This window comes from Spinacia oleracea, chromosome 1 (genome assembly GCF_020520425.1).
Source record: "Spinacia oleracea cultivar Varoflay chromosome 1, BTI_SOV_V1, whole genome shotgun sequence".
Classification (NCBI taxonomy): domain Eukaryota; kingdom Viridiplantae; phylum Streptophyta; class Magnoliopsida; order Caryophyllales; family Amaranthaceae; genus Spinacia; species Spinacia oleracea.
In genome coordinates this window covers 107,258,199-107,281,086 of record NC_079487.1, presented here as the reverse complement: position 1 = coordinate 107,281,086, position 22,888 = coordinate 107,258,199, and the positions used below count along the sequence as shown (strand labels likewise).

Below are 22,888 nucleotides of genomic sequence, written 5' to 3'. Positions count from 1 at the left end.
CCACCTCTAACCCAAGGAAGTACTTCAGAGCCCCGAGGTCTTTCATTTTAAAACACTCCTTCAAGTATGCCTTAAAACTCTCAAGCGCAAACTTATTATTGCCTGTGATAATCATGTCGTCCACATAAATGAGCACACTCAGCTGCAACGTACCTTTAGACAGAGTAAAGAGCGAATAATCGGACATCGACTGTCGAAAGCCATAGTGTGTCAATGCTGTCGACAACTTCTGGAACCAACATCTAGGTGCTTGTTTCAACCCATACAACGACTTTCTCATTCGACACACCTTGTCAAAGTGATTCTTCTGGAATCCAGGAGGAATCTTCATATAGATCTCTTCCTCCAAGTCACCGTGCAAGAACGCATTGTGTACGTCCATCTGATGCACGTCCCACTGTTTGACAGCTGCGACAGCTAGAAAAGTTCGGATTGTCGCCATCTTCGCGACGGGAGCGAATGTCTCATTATAATCCAACCCTTCCTCCTGATGATTCCCTAAACATACCAATCGAGCCTTCAGTCTCAACAAATTCCCATCCTCATCACGCTTCTCAGTATACACCCATTTACTCCCCAGTGCTTTCTTCCCTTCCGGCAAATTTTCCAACGTCCATGTCCCCTGTTCCTCCAACGCGTCGATTTCAGCAGCCATTGCCTGACGCCACCCCTCATGTTGCATCGCTTGTTTAAAACTCTTAGGAACTTGCCCTTCTTGCAATGCTGCTATATAATGCCTGTGCTTTGACGAAAAACGCTTATAATTAACAAAATATGTGATAGGATAAGGAGTACCTGAGGGTGGTGACGCCGTAGGTGTTTTGTCGGAAGTACTATATTTTTCCCGTATTGTATGTATCACACAGTCTTTCAGCTTTGTCGACGGAAACTTCACACGCTTCCCCCTTCCTAACTCCGTATCCTCCACACACTGCCTTGTTTCACTCTCATCACTACCCGTCGTCTCATCTACACCTGAGACGACGTCTAATTCACCTCGACTAGGTGTATCATGTTGTTCCTCCCTCACAGTCGACAAGACCTCCTCCGTGTCACCCGCAGGCGACGACACCTCCTCTGTGGCACCTGCAGGTGACGACACTTCCTCATTGTCACCTGCAGGCGACACCTCCTGAGTACATCCAGTCCCACTCTCATCCAAGCCCCACTGGTCAAGCACCCCACCACCATCATGCATTGCAGGCAACATAGTCGACGTGTCTGCGAATGGAAACGTCCGTTCATGAAATTTTACATCCCTTGAGACAAAGAACTCGTGTGTCTCCAGGTCATACAGTTGTCATCCCTTCCTGCCAAATGGGTAACCCAGAAACACACATTTGCGACCACGAGACGCAAACTTATCCCCTTTACTCCGGAGATTATACGCATAACATAGACACCCAAATACCCGGATAGACACATACGATGGTGGTTTTCCAAATAACATCTCATAAGGGGTTTTATTGTCAAGGACCGGTGTAGGTGTACGATTGATCAAGTGACAAGCAGCCAGAATACATTCCCCCCAAAATTTTATAGGAAGATTTCCTTGAAACCGTAACGCTCTCCCAACATTCAAAATATGTTGGTGCTTCCTCTCGACTCTCCCATTCTGTTGAGGTGTCCCAACACATGACGACTCAAACAGAATCCCATTTTTAAAGAAATAACCTTGCAAACAATTAAACTCAGTACCATTGTCACTGCGAACAACTCTCAGGGATCGATTAAACTGACATTTAATCATGGCAACAAAATTAAGAAACGACGATTCAACTTCCATTTTATTGCACAATAAATAAATCCACACACCCCTAGAGTAATCATCCACAATGGTAAGAAAATACTTCGCCCCACTCGACGAGGGTGTTTTGTAAGGCCCCCATAAATCAAGATGAACAAGGTCGAATGGGCGACTTGCACGACTATCACTATTTGGAAAACTCTCCCTACATTGTTTCGCCCGTGGGCATACATCACAAATGTTTTTATTCTTCCTAGTCTTATGACTCACAGGAGGAAGTAACTGCAACACTTTTTCCGACGGATGCCCCATACGTTGGTGCCACAAGTCGACCACACACTCCACTGCTAGCACACGAACCCTTGGAGCCCCACGGAAAAAAATATAGTCCTTCCTGTCAATCACCCACGCCAATCACCATCCTCGTCGAGCGGTCCTGAAGAACACACATTTTGTTAGTAAATTGAGCAGCACAATGTAATTCGTCACTTAATTGAGTTACAGAAATTAAATTACAGTTCAATTTAGGCACAAATAGAACGTTATCGAGCACGAAACCATCCTCCAAGACCACCGAACCATATTGATTTGAATTTGCAGGTTGACCATCTGGTAACACAACCTGTTGATTGCTCGATGTTTTGATATTTCTCAGAATTGAAATATCACCCGTCACATGACGTGAGGCCCCACTGTCAACAATCCATCGTAAATCAAGATTACCTTGCAACTTGTTTGGTAGTCGTGATAAGATGTCAACAATTTGCTGGACTTGCTCCTTCGTCACACCAACAAGCTCATGATTGGTTGTCGTCACTGCTCCCTGCGATCCGCCTCCACTCGTCACAGTGGTTGTCGCCCCTCCTGTGGTATTACTCACGGCATTGGCGCGAGCGACACCACTGGTCGACGACGCTGCCCCACGAGCTCCTCTGCCTCCTCTAATCGACGTCCTGCCTCCTCGACCAGGCCCTCTACCACCTCGTTTCTTCTCATCCCACCATTCGGGAAACCAATCAGCTGATAACAAGTTTCTTCCTCATGACCCTCACGATTGCAATGACCACAAAATCTGTCACTCGCATCTCCCGACCTCGACCGATCCTTAGTCTCGACCTTGAACACCATGACACTCTCCTTACCTCTCGGTGCCTTGGCGCGCATGGTCTCGGTATTCATAACCGTCTGGTATGCCTCGTCGAGGCCTGGCAACGGCGATCTCGCTAACTGTTGTGCACGAATGGCTTCATAGTGATCGTCTAGGCCAATTAAGAAATAGTGCAGACGATCTTCATCATGAATGTCCCCCACCTGCTTCGCTATGTTGCACGTGCAACCCGCACATATACACCTTGGAACTCGTGCATACTGTACGTACTCCTTCCATACCTTCGACAAGCGGCCATAGTACTCCATGACGCCCTCAGACGTGCCCTGCTTGCAGCCACTCAGAGCCATCTTAATATGGCAGACCCTAGTGCCCGACACGACGCAGTACCGCGTCCTCAAATGACACCACAACTCGTGAGCAATATCAAAATCTTCCAGATTCGAACGCAAACTATAGTCTATGGTGTTTGTGATCCAAGACACCACCATCGAATTGACCGCAATCCAATGTTTCATCTTCGTTGCGTCCGTAATGGGTTCCTTCACAGAACCATCAAGAAATCCAAATTTGAATTTTGAAATCATCGAGCGACGAACGGCTTTGGCCCATTCATCGTAGTTCGATGCTCCTCTCAGTTTCACAGGGGTGATAACAATACCGGGACCGTCGCCTGACCCGAGATAGTAGTCTAGGTCGACGGCGGCGGCGATGACCTTTGGTGGTGCCTCCTCATCGGAACTCATGGTGATACTTAAGGAATTGTTAACTCCTAATCTCGATACTCAACAAGCGAAGAAATTCTCTATTCTCAATACTCGGCTACACTCTCTCAAATTATTGCGGAAAAAAAATCTAGGATTTTTAACCTAGGCTCATGATACCATGTCAAATATTGTGTAATCTCGTATCATTCTCATTAATCACACACGTATATATAGTACAACTCAGTTACCTAAACCCTAGGTACACATTAGGTAACATACCATAGTTAGGACTCTACAGAATATTCACAGAATAATATCTAATATCTTAACATATCTTAACAGAGAGAGAGAGAGAGAGAGAGAGAGAGAGAGAGAGAGAGAGATAATAAACAATAAGGGAGTGGGGGATCTTGAGTGCAATACTTTAAAGAAAAATTTACCAAAAGGGGAATGTAACTCCTAAAAAACTACAACCGGAAATGGTATATGTGACTCCTAAGAAAATACGGAGGTAGGACTCCGTATTGAACTTAAGGGTACTTCTTCACTGGATGAAACCTTGATTAAACCTAATTGACTTGATAGGTATTGATTGTAACTTATTCGACCTAATCATACATACCTAATTACAAGAGAGAAAATTTTAATAGAGTAAACTTATAAGACCTATTTGAAGTTACTAACTTGGTAAAACCTGATTGCAAGTTTTCGAAACTTGTTAGACGTGAAACTTATTCTTTTAAGGTGAATACAATGCCTAATGTGACTCCTAGAACAAAAGGCACAATGTGACTAATAGGTGAATGGAATACACTCTTATTTTTCTCAGGCTCATACGAAGTATATAAAACTCTATATTAAACTAATTTTATTATTCTACTACGAGCCATCAAGCACTAACCTCCAACCCAAAAAGAAAAAGTAGATTTCAAACCTTTGACAATTCAATAGACCTTATCTAATACTCTCTCCGTCCCTTAATACTTGCACCAATTTAATCGGTGCGAAGTTTAAGACACTTGAATTGACTTATTAATTTAATGGGTGGTAATTGATAATGGAGTATTCTAGTATTTCCATGTTCCATAATGCTCTCACATTTTACTATTCACATGAGTGTATATATTGATGGTTTATATACTCCCTCCGTTCCTAAATAAGTGTCACTTTTTTATTTTTGGGGTTCCCTTATAAGTGTCACTTTTCTATTTTTAGACACATACACTTTACGAATATACCCCTTAATATCCCAACAATTATACTAAATACCTCACTCACGTTAAAAAATGTGCCGAAAATATATTAAAAAATTAAAAAAATAATTTTTTTTAGATGGGGAAGTCAGACATGGAGAGTTGGATTTTATGGGGAATCTTAAATGTTCCCACATAAAATCCCCCTCCACTCACCCATATTCACTCGTGTCTCTCTCTCTCTCTCTCTCATTCATTTCCTCATCTTCTTTCTCTCATTTTTCTGCTCTGTTTCTCTCTTTCTCTCTCTAGAATATGAAACGCTCTCAAATTTTTTGAAGGTTTTTAAGATTATACCCTAGAAAAAAAATTGAAGTCCCCTTTGATTTTGTGTTTTTTCTTGCTTAGATCTTTCTGAGATCTCTTTGCATGTTCGTTTGTGGGTAAAATTTTTGGGGTTTTTCGAGTTTTTTTCGTTTCTGGGTTTATGGGTTGAAGATCTTGAAGATCGGTGTTTTCTGGGTGGTGATTTAGGGTTTCTGGGTGATCTGGGTTTTCTGGGTTTCGTTTTTTTATGGGTGTTCTGGTATTTTTTTTCTTGATCTTGTTTTCTCGTTGATCTTTTGTTTTTCTGGGAGATCTGATTTTTCTGGGTGATCTGGGTGTTCTATGTTTTCTGGGTTTTTGATCGATCTCGATCTGTGGTTGTTCTTGGGGTTTTTGTTTGATCTCGTAATTTCTGGGCTTTCTCGGTGATCTGGGTTCTGAGTTTTGTTGTGTTTGTGGGTTTTCTGGTTGATCTAGGGTTTTTCGGGTTTCCTCGGTGTTCTTGTGTGGGTGATATTTGTTTTCTAGGTGATCGTTGTTTTGTGGTTTGATGGATTCTAAGAAAACGGAGAGTTTTCATGGCTTTTCGTCTTCCGATGATAACGTCGGCAAAACAGAGACTTTTGAGTATGAGTGCACCGTTAACACTATGATCTTGGTGAATATTGTGAAGGTGAGCACAGCTACATCCGTAAATATCTCTGGTATTTACGGCGGAGATACAATTCTTTTTGTGCTTCTCCTTCTACCGGCTCTGAAAAAAGGGTGGAGGGAAAAGCACCGTCGTCGCCGCCTTCGTCACCTGGTGGTGGGTCTAAATATCTAATTCCTGACTCTGAGGTTGATCAGCAACCACCAAAGTCCCCTGGTAGTGGTTCAACAACCGTGGATGTGGGGGGTTCTGAAACCCTAGTTTATGGCAACCACCGCAAGCAGTGGTGGTGAACGACGGTCCTGATGACCCTGGTGAAAAATCTGAGGGTGCATGTTCGTGGTCCTAAGTTTGTGGGTGTTGCATGTCTACGAAGGGGAGTTTTCTCTTCTTCCCCCTCTCTCTCTCTATTTCTGACTTTCCTTTTAGAATGCATGTTTAGCTGTTATTGAAATTGTAGGCCAGCAAGTGTGATCTCTTGCTCGCATGGATGGATTTGTTGTTTGTTGAAGGAGGATTAGTTGTTGCATGTGGAGTTTGGAGGATTTAATCATGATTTATGCCCCTGTTTTTTTTCATGAAATACGCCCCTGTTTTGATTCATGATTATATGCCCCTGTTATGATTCATGATTATATGCCCCTTTTATTAATCAAGTTCATATGCCCCTATTTTGATTAATGGATTGATGTATAATGATGATATGCCCCTAATTTGGTTTATGATGATACTTGATGAAATTGATGAAGTTGATCACACTCGATGATATTGATGAGTCTTTTACTTGATTCAATTTCCATGTTCGGTAGTGAAAAAAGTTTCCCCTGTTTTATGTTGTTGATCATACTTGATGAAATTGATGAAGTTGATCAGACTTGATTGATGAGTCTTTTTACTTGATGCATTTGCCATGTTTAAAAAGGAAAAAAACTTTCCCCTGTTTTATGTTGTTGATCATACTTGATGAAATTGATGAAGCTGATCAGACTTGATAAAATTGATGAGTCTTTTTACTTGATGCAATTGCCATGTTTAATAAGGAAAAAAACTAGCATATTAGGTGATCTTTATCCCTTTGTTTGGTGATCATATGTCCCCATTTGATGATCCCGTGTGTGGTGTTCATGAGTTTTGTTGTCCCTGTGTTTTGACCCTACTTCCTAAATAAGTGTCACAATATGTCCCTGATGTGTTGGTTTGTGATGAGTCTTCAATGTGTCCCTGTTGTGCTGGTTTGTGACGAGTCTTTTAATTTTCTAAGAACTATCCATGTATAATAAACCACAGTGCGCCATTTGCATCCATTCATTGGCTGTTTGAGGCTTTTGTGTGCTAATGGTTTATTTACATGGTGTGCTTCGATGAAGCTTGGGGACATCTGAGATCAAAATATCATGATTTGTTTTGGCTTTTCGATCTTTTGCTAGTTTTCATGTGTTAGGACACGAATAGTTTCCTTCACATATAAACTAGCATTAGATGTGGATGGATATTCATGTCTTGTTTTATACACTTCCTCTTAACTTATGAACTTGTTTTGGCCTTTCTATCTTTTTTCAGTTTTCATGTATTAGGAAACGAATAGTTTCCTTTACATTTAAACTGGCATTAGAAAGAGAGAGAAATTCATTTCTTGTTATTGGAGTTGTTTAATGTCCCTTTAAGTCTCGTTGTTGTGTGTGATCAATGATGAGTCTTTCATATGCTGAGAAATAAATCCAATAAACTACAACCACTCGTGCTGCCACTAGTATCAATTTTGATGCTTTTCAGGCGCTAAGTGTTTGTAGTTTGGATTTATTTCTATGATGCTTGGGGACATTCTGAGATCAATATTAGTGGTTTTTTTGTTTAGTTAAGTCATATGACTTGTGAAGTTTGATATTGTCATGTTTGATGTGTGATGAGGCTATAAATGATGACATTGTTGATTTTCTAAAATTTCATCCATTCAAGTTTTCAAAAGGTTACTTTTCTTACAAAATGTTTTGCATACATGCATTGCTTACAATCAAGCTTCCAAATAGTGACTAATTGGCCCAAAATAATAAATGTCCCCAAAACAAACAAGTGTTGTACCCTCCTATCAGCCCAAAATCCTTAGTCCCCTAGATGGTCTGGTAGGGTCTGGTATGTCTTCCCATTCTTCCCATTGTTCACTTAAACTGTTTGCTTGTGCATTTGAGCTTTATGGTATGTTTGTCATTGCTTGTCTTGCGTTGTGCATTTGAGCTTTCTGGTATGTCTGCCCTTGCTGCCTCAATTATGTCTATTTGTGCATTTGGAATTTGTGCCCTGACTTGTGCATTATCCCTTGCTGCCTCATTTTATGTGCCATATAAAAAGGTCCAACCTTAATGTACTGCCCACATTGGTGCAATGACTTGAATTGGAAGTCTTCCCTGACTTAAAAGTCTTGCCTTGTTCACATGTGATAAATCATAATCATTGGAACCCTTTGCCTTTAACATCTCATTCATAACATATTGATATGATAACCACACATTACCAAGTGTTCTTGCTTCTAATTCATAGTATGCTTGATTCACTGCATCATTCATAGCATCAACATCCTTTGGCATTTTTTTGTGCATCAAAGATTGAATACTCCTGAAAAAACCCAAGTCTAGAATGTTTAAGTCGGGGTTGTTTGGTAGTTGTTGAACAATAATGAATGTGAAGTCTCCTTGTTGATGTGCTTGTTGCCATTGTGGATCAGAATGATTAATGTGCGTTCTTGCATTATCTTGTTGTATGAATATTGTCTTTGGACCTTCACTGTGTGGCCATTTCTCCATGATTGTTGGTACAATTTGATTGATGAGCATGTCCTTTGTCTCCTTTTGTCTGACTGATTCAACCACTTTAGTGATCATTGTCCCCTTGCCTCTGTTCTTTGATGTCCTCTTTGGTGCTTCTAGATAAGTGAACGGAAATATGCTCAATTTCCCATCAAATGTGCATTCATCATTTTCATTGAACCTTGGTTTTGCCACTGCTGATGTGAACATCACCTTAATGGCCCCATGATAGGGTTTTCCCTTGTCCCCTTGGCTGTGATTGTTCAAAAGCCACATTAGGATTTGCAACCTTATGTCACAGCTGAGCCTTGGCTTCTTTTTGCGCTGATGACCCCGTGGCTCTTAGCTTTGTTGTTGGAAATTGTCAATGGGTTGATTGGATGATGGTTCATTGAGGTCAAATGGAAACACTATATGTTCCATGTCCCATTGTCCCCGGTATCTTCTGCTGCGTCATTCAAACCAAAATATTGGACATGTTCATCAATGATGTCCCCTTCTTCATCTGATTCAGGCACCCAATGATCATTGATGTTCCAAGCAGTATCTTGCCATTGATCTTCATCATTTGTCCCAATCTGGTCTGAGCAAAAGAAGCCAAAGCAAGGAAGCTTCCCCTGTTTTTTTTTGCGTTTTTTATCTGTTTTTCTCTTGCTTTTTTGGTTCTGATTTGAGTAAACTCTCTCTCCTGATGTAATAAATGAAAATGGAGGGAAAAGTCCCATTTTAGTGCCAAAATTTCCCTCTAAAAGGGATTTGTCCCCACTTTGTTGTTTCATCCGTGTATTTTATGAGAATGAATTCCTATTGGCTGTTGGCTTTTGTTGTTGCAATTTCATTGGTTGCTTTTCAATTACATGGATTGATTATGTGGCAGTGGTCCACACTTTTCTGATTTCTCTCTCTTTTCTCACTTTACTTTTTGTACTTTAATCAAGTAAACAATAATCTATTTTATCCTTTCCCCAAAAAAAAAATATTCTCAATAATTACCTCTTACACACTTCACAATTTTCTTAAGCACCTTGCCGAGACATAAAATTGACACTTATTTAGGAACGGAGGGAGTATTAAACACTTACTATTTTGTAAGATTGTGTTAGACTCGTTTCAATATAAGTTCCTTAAAAGTTTGATAATACTTCATTTGAAACACTATCCTTTAAAGTACCGGAAACTCCTTATTACGGAATAGTTTACATCTTTAAAAATGGATAACAATGGGGTGGAATAGTTTTTTTTTTTTTTTATCCAGCTATGGCTCGCACCACTTAAAATGGACCTTTTTTTCTCTCAACACAATGATGCAATGAAGAGAAATAAATAAAAAGGGCACCATCCTCATTTTCATATTATTTAATTATCAACCAATCACCCCTCAAAAAAAAAAAAAAATACCGACCAATCAATCTCTTTAGTCTATTATATCCATTAAAAATATTCAAAAAGGAAGATGATGATAATCTTGATTTCCCCAAAAACGAAAATGCAACACTCCACTTATATAGTATAATGACCTAAAAAGATATTTAGCTTTTCTTTCTTGAATGTCTTCATCATCAATGTAGCATGATTATAAAGGTTAAAAGGTAGTCTTCAAAAATATTATGATAGCTAAAGCGTATCTAAATCCAATATATACCAATCATATAAACGGTTATAACGGATGAAAAAAATATTAAATAACGTAAATTAAGAACGCAAAGATTTAACGTGGTTCACTAACAATGTGTTAGCTACGTCCACAGACAGAGGGGAGGAAAATTTTATTGATCTTGAAAAGTACAGATTACAGAAAATACAACTAGGTTATGACCTAGAGAGTTTATATAGTACTCTCAACAAGATTTCCGTGATTGAGCGTTGCAGTAAGGAGCTTGACTGATTCAATGCATATTCTAACGTAAACTACTACAAAGCAAAGTTAACAAATGATATAAATTTATTATCCTTTATGTGTTCCTCAAGTAGTATTTAGTGATTTTGGCTTAGTTGGTAGGATGTTATCTTGTAACTTTGAGCTTATGATATCGAAAGTGGATTATCTTGTACCCCTTCCTCTAGCTTGAGTGTTTATTTGCTTGACATAATCTGTAGTCCCTCTATATTTATTTAAGGGATATACTTGTCTTTTTCGACCGTATTTATTTAGGAGATATACTTGTCATTTTTAGTAACTTATCAACCCCACCATGTAATTAAATAATATATCTACACCCCCACCCCAACCCCACTCTCTAAAATGACATGGTCCCCACTTGTTTTTCTTATTAAAATATCTATTCAACCTCACTTGTTTTATTACTCCGTCTTTCCCTTAATACTCGCACCGGTTTGACCGGTGCGAAATTTAAGACATTTGAATTGACTTATTAATATAATGGTGTTAGTTGATAGTGAGATATTTTTTTTAATATTGTTAGTGGGAAATGTGTAAGAGGTGGGGAGTGGTGAGTGGAGGATGTGAATTTTAAATAATTTTTTGTAAAGAATAGGGATGTAGGTGGGGTAGTAGGTAAGAGTGAGAAATAATATAATATTGATAAATTTTCCATTTATAGAAGCGGTGCAAGTATTAAGGGACGACCCGAAAAGGAAAGCGGTGCGAGTATTAAGGGACGGAGGGAGTACTTTATTTCATTCAATTCTTTTTCTTAATATCCATGCCCGGCCAAGTGTATCTCTTAAATAAATACGGAGAGAGTATATAGTTTAACTTAAGTTCTAAACTAATAGAGTAGTTATTCTAACCTTAAAAAAAGTTATATCTTGTATATTTCCTCCGTTCCAGAAATATCGTATCATGTTGACTTTTACACTATTTACGTTGTACCTTTAACCATCTTTTGTATAATATACGTAAAAAGTATGTAATCATATAAAATCTTAGTAGTTTCGTATCGATATATACTTTCTAAATATCAATTTTTTATAATTTTTACTTATACATAATTCAAGAGATAATAGGTTATATTCATATATTGAAAAGCGTGAAATCAACATCGTGCAATATTTTCGGAGCGGCAAAAGTATATGATTTTCATTAAAGTGTGAAAGCATTCTTGATTCCTTAGTACGAGGTGCTAATGCAAATATTAAATATCTTACCTTTCTGACAATATTATATTATCATCTTGGATCCGATTCTCGTACGTGGGTCCCTAGTCCCTTCATTCAAAGATTTCACCCTGATTATCTTCTATCGACTTGAAAATGAAGGGTCTATTAGAAGTGATTGATGGGTCATTTCTTATTTGGATTGAGTTCGGTTCATCATAATTTGGGAAAATGATTTTGGCATAATATCCTCAAGTCAAGAGGAACCGGTAAAGACGTGTATGACCTAGTCAGGCTATAAGCTTAAAAGTGTCTTATATATAACAGCGACTGAACCACTGAGGGAGTGTTAAGAAGATTACGAAAGGATCTCAGAGATCCACCAAAGCACGAAAGCCAGTATCTTTCCGACACATGTGAGTTGAAACTAATTGTCCCATGTTAGAGAGATTGAGAGAGATTGACTAACATATAAGATTGATATGCACTTCACTTATCACCAATTGGTTTTAAGATGGAACCTCATCAGCTTTATATGTGGACAGTATCTTCTCACGAGTTTGTGTATGGCTTAGTGAGTTTATCCATGGTATCGTATCAGAGCTGCATTCCTGACTCATTATCAACACCTGAGGGCTGAGGCCAATGAATTGAAAAATATATACAAGATGGGAAGGATTTGATTATCTGTTTGGAGCAAAAGGCTCAATAGAATTGATTGCCATAAGTAGGGATAATTTAACCTTAAGTTGGAAGATCAAAGAAGGCCTAACGAGGAAGTGGCAACCTTTCCAAATTGCAAGAGAAGTAGACGGGGTATAATCCACATATGAGTATTGACTAGTTATCTCACATTAGAAAAGTAGAAAGAATGTCTAACATATTAACTTTAACTTTTGAGATAAAACATTGCTAAACTTATAAAATAGTAGAGATACTACACCTATTGCCAACTAATTTTAACTTTTTAACATGAAACATTGCTAAACTTATAAGGTCAAATTTTGCTCCAACGATAAAAACTTACCAATATACGAAGTAGTCCCATCGAAGTTTATTCAACATGGACTTGACTAGGTCGATAGAATTTATCATATGTTTTGTTGTTGTCAATTGCCATGCATCTATCTAGTTAAACCATATGTGGTTCCTTTATTAATAAAAGAAAAAGACAAGTGTAGCGACAACATCAAAATGTATAACGTGTCGAGCTCTGACTACCAAAAATGAGAACCCTGATGACTGTACGTGATGACCTATGCAACCGGTTAAGACAATTGAAAACACAAGCGAATTCGAATTAGACAATATGTTAAAATAAGAGTAATCCACATATGAGTCGAGAATGAATGAGAAGTTGCAAATATAGTGCTCCCTCCGTCTCTTTTAGTTCTTTACGTTTGATATTTTTCACGCGTTTTAACGATTAATTAATTTGCATCGAGATTCCTTTTTTTTTATTTAAACAAGATAATTTACTTTTATTTATAATGTTTTCACTTTTATCAAAATTCTGATATTGGGAAATGAGAAAAATTTAATGTCCCAATGTAAAAGTGTGAGAGATTAAATAACCCAATGAATTTAATTGGTTAAAATAATAACTGGACACAAATTTTGATAGAATACTAAGTCATTTATGTGATAATGTAAAAGGAAATGTAAAGAACATTTTGAAATACCAAAAAAGGAAAACGTAAAGAACAAATAGAGACGGAGGGAGTATAATAAGATCATGAGGATTAAGAAAGTAAAAAAAAATTATGTTAGAAAATAGAGTAAAACACAATGTCAAAAAAAAAAAATAGAATAACACACAACCTAATAAATATTATTAAATAGACTAAAGTTTAAAATGTAAATTAAGATGATTTTGAAACGAAGGTACTCCGTATTATTTAGCTTAATTTCAGGATTTTGTTATAGACTCAACACAATATATCCAGCTGCATGTGTACTATAGATTCACGTAATACTTCGTACAATCATAATCTATGATCTTATACTTCTCCAAGGGGGCGTTTGGTTGGGCATTTTGAAATGGGTTGGAATGGAGTTAAAATCCGTTCCATCCATTTAATTGTTTGGTTGAGAATTTTTGGTATGGAATCTCATACCGAAGGGTTCTAACTGCACCTCATACCCCTAAAATCTCATACCCACCTCCCTCCACGGATTTCACAATCATTCCGCTCAAGTTACAATTCACAAACCGAGGAAGGAACAGAGACATTCAAAGTTGAACGACACCCAACCGCAACCCACCACCTCCGATTCCGGCAACCCATCACCGGACCCTTCTTCACCGACAACCTATCACTTGTGACCTGTATTTTTCGGCAACACCGTCATTAGTGACCCATCTTTGCCGACAACAACCCATCACCTATGATCAGGGGCGGATGCATAGTGTAAACTGGGTAGACAAATTTCTACCCAGTTTTTTAATTGGATAATCATTTTAATAGGTTGAGTTTAAAAAATGAAAAAAAAAATACAAATTTGTTTAATGTAGGAGTCAAACCCAGACCAAAGGGGGAATATCATAACTAGATTTCCTTGCTAACCACTTTAGCATCTTGCATTTATGTTTCTATATTGCAGATTAAATATATAGGATCTTTTACCAAAGTGGCTACTTTGATAATTTTATTTACCAAAATGGCTATTTTAAAATTCTATTTCCCAAACTAGCTAAAATATATTTACCAAAATGACTATTTTGACTTTGATGCAACAAATAACAATCTTTAAACCAGTTGGACTTTTTATTTACTTATAGAATACCGGTCTGGGTTTTTTTTGTTTCCCACTAGCAAGCACTCCAGTATTTATTTTTGAGTTCATTTTTTTCAGATGAACCATTTGTTTTGATACTAGCTGTGAAGTATACTAGATAGTCGACATAACATCAACCCAAAACTTAAATCACAAACTAAGGGAGCTATCTTTCTTCCAACATGTAGCATATTAATTCGCAAGAACAAGATCAGTCAAGTCCAGAGCTATTTGTAATGCAGTGAATCAATTTTCATAATTCAAGTCACCCCAAATAGAAGAGAATTGAAACAATTTTTATAAAATTTCGCCGACTCCAAACACGATTAGCAAATTTCAGAATGTTTTATATAACCTGCAGCCTAGAAATAGATTCGATAACTAATCAAAATTGAGAAAATTAAGTACAGTTGAATAAAATTAAGTCTCCAATATGCATGAAAAATGGGGACCTGTAAAAAAAATTTACATACTTATCAATTTTTCTTTTATAATCTTCAGTGAAAACATTAAGTTTAGAAATGCCAATAGTCAATTGGGAGGACTCCATAGTAGCAATGACGGTAAGAACCCAAGAATATTAAAACTGCAAACCCAAAACAAAAATAACCCCAACTTGGTTCATTATTAAAAAAACATAAACCAAACCAGTTCACAATTAGAAAAAAAACCCAAACCAAAATCGGTAAATTGTTTTTTGTTAAAAGTCAAATTTGTGGCTAGTTTGGGAATTAAAATTTAAAAGTAGCTATTTTGGTAAATACAATTGTCAAATTAGCTATTTTGGTAAAAGATCCAAATATATAAACCTTATTTTTAGTTCGCTAAGTATTTCAAATTCCAGTTTTTTTTTTTCTTTTTTCGGGGATGACACGTCATATTCTCATCTGATTTTTAATTTCTACTTCGTACATTTTTAAAGTTTTGTTGTTATTTGCTTATATAACACGGAGTACTCCGTATACATTTATCTTGTATAATCTTTAAAATCTTACAATCTATAAAATAAGAGTGAAAGGTGAAATTGGTAAGTTTTATGTAAACATTGTAATTAGTACTCCGCAAATTGTCATTTTTATTGTATCTTTTTCAAAAAAAAAATTGTAATTTTTGTCTCATTTAAAAGTGTCTATCCTATTTCAAAATCTTGAATACGCCACTGCCTAATAACCCATCTTCTACGACGTGGTTTTTTCTTGTTAAAAAAAACATCTCTTTCTTTCATACTCCTGCAAGTATGCAACACTATCTGAAGATGATCTTTTCCATCAGTACACTTTTCTAGGTATTAAATTATAGATTTTCTAATGCTCTTTGGGAAAAGATCAAAGGGTTGGTTTGTCGGCTAATTGCTGGGAAAGAAAACAAGGCTTGTAATGATAATTATGAAATTGTTTTGACAATTTGATTTTCTCTTGAGTTAATGTGGAGAAAATTATAAAAGTTGCCTAAATTTAGGGGTGACATTTTGGGATAATGGGTCAGGTTCGGGTTTAATTTTCGGTCGATTTTGGGTTGTGTAAAAAAATATCAGAAACATTGTAAAACTTAATATCACTATAAAATATGATAAATGGATCAAATCGGGTAGATTTCAGGTCATTTAGGTTCAGTTCAGGTCGGGATCGGGTTTTTCTCAATAATTTTAGATGGGGATCGAGTCGGGTTAATCATCAGGTTGGGTCAGGGAATGCCAACCCTATCTAAATTGGATACTTTATAATCCATATATAAAGCAAAATCATTTTAAGAGTGAAAAAATAATAGAAATAGGATATAAAACTCATTGTAATGTTAGAACCAAACAAAATCAGATTGGTATGAGGTTTTCAATGCATACATCCATGATATGGGAATCCATTCCAATTCATTTCAACTTGTCGAACCAAACGACCCCTAATTTCTTTATTTGTCTTTTTCTATATTATGAGCTCTCTGCCTCTCTCTCCGCCTTCCACAATTTTTTTTTCTCCCTCTTCTATCCTTACATTCGAGTCTTGTAAGCTTTTACTCCCTCCATCTCGAAATATATACCTCTCTACTTTGATTGGTACAGGGTTCTATGCAATAATATAATTGACATTATATTTAATTAAGTGGTTCTCCCCCGTCTCTTTTCGTTCTTTGCGTTTTCTTTTTTTGATATTCTAAAATGTTCTTTACATTTTCTTTTATATCATATACGGAGTAAATGATTTAATATTCTATCAAAATTTATGTCCAATGATTATTTTAACCAGTTAAATTTATTGGGTCATTTAATCTTTCACACTTTTCCATTGGGACAATAAATTACAAAAAGAGACCGGGGGGATAGTTTTTTTTTATTCTAAAGAGGCCAAGCCAAAATGTGAAAAGAAAAACGTACAAAAAACTGAAGCAAAACTAAAATAACTACGTACTAGCCTAATTAGGAACTAATCGAGGTATTGCAACCCCTCTGGCATCCTCTGTAAGTATCCTATTAAGCTCTAAGGGGGCTGAATTAAAAAAAAAATTACTCTCATGTGTTGAGCTGCACCATGGTTTGCAAGTCAGTCCGCCGCTCTATTGCCTTCTCTATAAACATGGGTTATCTTTATTGTACAATTGGAGTTATCAATTAGCTTCATGATGTGCTCAAATAAGTGTGAGCATTCGCTTCTGCCCCATTTTTTTACTGCGAAGAGTCTGTATGCAGGCAAGGTTGTCCATCTGTAGGACTAGATTCTCAATGTGCAGATTTTGTGCCAATTCTAGCCCATGAACTAGTGCAAACGGGGGGAATACTTGATAGTGGAGTATAATATAATTGGTGAGAAATGGGTCAAACCTTCTTGAGAGGGGGGTTGAATTTTTAATTTTTTTTAGAAATATGAATATAAACGAATCATTGGTTAAGTGAGAGCAATTATATAAAATTAGTAAAAAAAAAATGTCATTTATAAAAACAGACCAGTAAATTGAGACGACTTTATAAATAAAGTTGGATGTGTATTTCGTGAAAGAGGGAATAGCTTACATCATTGGTTTATTAGAGCAACAATAAGGGGAGATTCTTATTTAGGTGGCTCTTAATCTCTCTCCTATGCCACATAAGCACAAACTCAAAATAAGAGTATCTTTCTAAAAATTATAGAAATTGGCTAAATCTTAACATACCTCTTATTCTCTCTTACCCTATTTTTTTTGTTATTATTTTCATGCAAAAAAAATTGATGTGCCACCGGCTCTTTTTTGTAAGAGCTAACTCTTATTTCAAAATTTTATCTTACAATCTCCAATTAAGATTCTGTCATTTCCCACCTAAGAGCTATTCGTAGCTCTTATTTTTTCTTTCTATTTAAGAGACCTTTAAAAAACTCCCCTTATTCATGCTCTTAGGGTCTTTTTATTTAAATTTATTTGAACTCATTTCAACACATAAAAGTTTTAACGTGTCTATAGAATGGGAGCAAAATTAGCATGTACTCGCAGGATCGCATCCAATAGGTAATGTCTGCCTAGTCGTGGTCCATGAACAAAAGGAGTGTGGTTCAGGACTTCAGCATTGTTGCCATGAAACAGTACTATATACTCTGTATGTAGCTATACCAAATTGGACGGTCATGGTTAAAATAAACTTGAAAGTGGTAAATAATGGTTATTAGTTACTTATTGGTGGGAGACAAAGAAATAGAGAGCCGAGAGAAGAGGGGGCGCAAAATCTTGCGTATCTATAATCTTTTTTTTTTTTGATAGCTCATCTATAATCTTATGATGCACACATTTACTCCGCTTCGTTCTCTTCACATAAATTTTATTTATATTGTCTTATCTTATATTACGTATTATCTTAATTTATTATTCTAAATTTATCTTATCTTATCTTAGCTTATATGAATTTATTTTATTGACTCTTATTGAAAGTGTTGGAAATAATGCAAAGAAAGAATTTTACCATTTGTGAAAATGTCCCACATTGATAGAAATTAAATGTATGGTTTTCAAGGGAAGTATTTAAAGTAAAGGGGATTGTCCCACATGGGAAGAAAATGAACTCTTCATTTTGTTTAAATATAAGGAAGGAATGTTTATACTATGAAGTGCTTCCCCTAGTGGTTTGGGCTAGAAAGGGAATCCCCACACGCGTGCCGCCGTCCGTTCGGTTTGTGCATGCGGCACGGTGTGGTTGGGGCCTCCTTTTTGGGCCATGTCGTAACTGACGGTCCAGTTATTATGAGACCGTTCAGTTACGTAGCCCATTCCGTAACGGTCGCATTAATTCCGTTCCTTGATTTTCGCTTCCGTTTTAATTCCCAAATCAATTCTGATTTTCAGTTTAATTGGCAGTTAATTGCATGATCAATTCTGATTGGCAGTTACAAGTGTTTAATTGCCCAATTTAATTCTAATTTCGGTTACAAACCCTTGCTTGCTTTATAATCAGTTTTGGGGAATCAGTTTTGGACACACCGAAAAATTCCAACTCTCTTCTCCTATTCTTCTGAGCATATTATGAGTTCCTAGTTCGTTTTATTCGAGTGCACGTTAAAACGAATTGCTGTGTAAAATCTTGGGGGGCAACGCCTATTACGATTGCACCATAGTCGGGGCGAATTTTGCTTCTAAGACAATGTTTGCATAACACGTCACAGCTTTATATACATCAAATATTCGGCCCACATTTCATTTATATTTTCGGATTTTACAGTATTCTTTCCTACAATTTAGAAGCAAAATTCTCCTACTGTGAAATCTGATTATGGATTCATCTCTCATCAAGACTCTTCCTGATCTCTCCAAATTGGAACCTCTCGATGGTACCAATTACAAACGTTGGTCTCAAAAATTACTGATTTTTTTTGAGCAGTTGGAGGTTGATTACGTCCTTCTTCAAGACTGTCCTCAACAATCCGATGCTACTACTGCCACACCAAATGTCGATGAACGGATCGCTAAGTATGAAAAGCACAACAAGTTCGTTAGAGGTCACCTTCTCACTCATATGGGTAACTCTCTTTTTGATCTTTTCATCAATAACAAATCTGCTAAATCTGTTTGGGAGACGTTGGAAAAGAAATATGGTACAGATGATGCTGGAAAAAAGAAGTATGCTACGGGAAAGTGGCTACAGTTCAAGATCGTTGATGACAAGCCAATCATGAATCAAGTCCATGAGTACGAGAATCTGGTTGCTGACATTCTGGCAGAAGGTATGAAGATGTGTGAGGTGCTGCAAGCCAATATTCTGATCGAGAAGCTTCCTGATTCATGGTCCAATTACCGCAATCATCTCAAGCACAAGAAGAAAGATATATCCCTTGAAGAACTGGTCAGCCACATGAAGATCGAAGAAGCCAACCGATTGAAGGATAAGGACTCTTCTCCTTATGAACTTTCTGTTAAAGCTAACATTGTGGAATCTTCTTTCCCAAAATCTGACAGGTTTAATAAACAAAATAAGAATTCTGGAAACTTCAAGAAGAAGAATCAGAATTCAAAACAACTTGGTGTTCAAAGCAAGAAAGGTGGAGACTTCAAGAAAAATGGGAAGTCAGAGAAAGGATCTGGTGGTTGTTATGTTTGTGGTAAGTCAAGCCATAAGGCTTGGCAATGCTACAACCGCAAGGATGTTGCAGGCAATGGCCAGAAACCGGATCAAACCAAGAATCAAGCTCATGTTGCAGAAGATACTAATGAAATTATTGCTGCTGTAATTTCTGAAATTAATTTAGTTGATAATAAAACTGAATGGATTGTTGATACAGGTGAAACTAAGCACTTCTGTTCAGATAAGGAACTGTTTGCAGAATTCAAAGAAGTTACGGGAGGTGAACAGGTCTTTATGTGAAATTCAAGCAGTTCTGAGGTGCTTGGCAAAGGAAAAATTCTCCTAAAGCTGAATTCTGGAAAATCTTTATCTTTGCAAAATGTACTGTATGTTCCTTCTCTTCGCAGGAACTTAATTTCTGGTGCTCTCCTAAACAAAGCTGGTGTGAAACTTGTTTTTGAGGGTGACAAACTTGTTTTATCTTGTAATGGGGAATTTGTGGGGAAGGGATATTTTTCTGGTGGTTTGTTTATTTTAGAGACTGTATCTGTTATTGATGTTATGAATAAGACTACTCTTCTGCTTACTTGCTTGAGTCTGTTGATCTTTGGCATGGTAGATTGGGACATGTTAATTATGGCTCTTTAAAACGTTTGCAAACAATGTCTCTAATTCCTAATCTGAATAGCAATGGTCATAATAAGTGTGAAATTTGTGTTGAAGCTAAGCATTCTAGAACTCACTTTAGACCAGTTACTTCTAGACAAACTAAATTGCTTGAATTAATTCACTCAGACTTAGCTGATTTTAAGAATACCGAAAGCAGAGGCGGCAAACGGTATTATATCACCTTTGTAGATGACCATTCTAGATATACCAAAGTGTACCTTTTAAGGACCAAAGATGAGGCAGAATAAAAGTTTTTAATTTATAAGGCAGAAGTTGAAATCAATTAGACCGTAAGATTAAAAGGTTTAGGTCTGGTAGAGGTGGTGAGTATGGTACAACCTTTTTAAAGGAACTTTGTGAGCAAAATGGAATTATTCATGAATTGAGTGCTCCCTATACTCCTCAACAAAACGAAATTGCTGAAAGGAAAAATAGAACCCTTAAGGAAATGATGAATGCAATGTTGATTAGTTCTGGCTTACCTGATAACATGTGGGGGGGGGGGGGGGGGCGTACTTTCTGCTAATTATGTGTTGAACAAAGTACCCCATAAGAAGTTAGACAAAACCCCTTATGAATTGTGGAAAGGTCATGGACCCAACCTAAAATACTTGAAAGTGTGGGGGTGTTTAGCTAAAGTTGGTTTACCTTCCTTTAAACGGGAAAACATTGGTCCAAAAACTTTTGATGCAGTGTTTGTTGGTTATGCTGAAAATAGTGCAGCTTATAGGTTCATGTGTTTGAGTGATAGGTCAATGTGTGAATCTAGAGATGCTGAATTTTTTGAGCATATTTTCCCTTTAAAGAATAATGTTGTTTCACATAACAATTCCCATGATGCTTCACATGATGTTTCTACTTTTGTTCCCTCTTCTTCTTCTATACCTTCATCTTCTCCTATTGTTCAAACTGATGTTGTAGAACCTAGGAAAAGTAAAAGGCGTCGAACTGAAACTAGCTATGGTCCTGATTTTTTGACTGTGTTTTTGTCTGAACTCAATAATGTGGATGAAATAGATGAGTTAGTTGTATTTCTTAACTTGTTTGATGATGAGCCTAAAACTTTTGATGAGGCCATGAGTTCAATTGATGCTAGTTTTTGGAAAGAGGCGGTTAATAGTGAAATAGAGTCCATTATGTCTAATCATGCATGGGAATTAGTTGAATTACCTAAAGGTAGTAAAGCCATTGGTTGTAAATGGATTTTTAAAAGGAAAAGAAAAACTGATGGTGCAGTTGACAGGTACAAAGCAAGACTTGTAATTAAAGGTTTCACACAAAATTTTGGTGTTGATTTCTTTTATACTTACTCACCAGTAACTAAGATCGCCACTATTCGTGCTTTACTTGCTTTAGCTTCAAGTTATAAGTTAATTGTGCATCAAATGGATGTAAAAACTGCTTTCTTGAATGGCGACTTAGAAGAAGAAATTTATATGGCTCAACCTCCTGGTTTTGTAGTTCCAGGACAGGAACATAAAGTTTGTAAGTTAAAGAAGTCTTTATATGGTTTGAAACAAGCTCCAAAACAATGGTACGAAAAGTTTCATAAAACTATTTTAAGTTTTGGATTTATTGTGAACCGTGTTGATGCTTGTGTGTACTAAAAAATGTTTGGTTCTGATTGTGTTATTGTCTGCTTATATGTAGATGATATGTTGATTTTTGGTACACATATTGATGCTATTAATGAAACCAAAAGGTTTCTATCCTCTCAATTTGAAATGAAAGACATGGGTGAAACTGATGTGATCTTGGGTGTTAAAGTCACCAAAACTAGTAATGGTTTCTCTTTGTCTCAATCTCACTATGTGGAAAAAGTGTTAAAGAAATTTAACAGTTTAGATGTTGTGCCTGTTAAAACTCCTTATGATGCTAGCATACACTTGAAAAAGAATAAAGGCAATAGTGTGTCTCAATCTGAATATGCTAAAATAATTGGGAGTTTGATGTTTCTCATGAATTACACTCGGCCTGACATAGCCTATGCAGTTAGTAGACTTAGTCGGTATACCCATAACCCCGGTAGAGACCATTGGAATGCTCTTAGGAGGTTATTAAAGTACCTTAGGGGCACGATGGATTGGGGTTTGCATTATGTTGGATTTCCTGCTGTTTTAGAAGGTTATTGTGATGCAAACTGGGTATCTGATAATGATGAGGTAAGTTTCACTAGTGGTTATGTTTGTACTTTATGTGGAGCAGCTATCTCTTGGAAGTCTTCTAAACAGACTTGTATTGCCCGGTCAACTATGGAGTCCGAATTTATTGCATTGGACTTGGCCGGGCAAGAGGCGGAGTGGTTGAGAAATTTATTGACCGATATTCCATTGCGGG

General features: G+C 36.9%; 1 protein-coding gene across 1 annotated transcript; it reads right to left on the bottom strand.

Annotated features, from left to right (window-relative positions):
* Positions 1-8,088: 8,088 nt before the first annotated feature.
* On the bottom strand, positions 8,089-8,811 carry LOC110788403 (uncharacterized). The gene has a single exon (XM_021993052.2). It carries the CDS (start codon positions 8,809-8,811, stop codon positions 8,089-8,091), a length of 723 nt encoding a protein of 240 aa, XP_021848744.2.
* Positions 8,812-22,888: the final 14,077 nt, after the last annotated feature.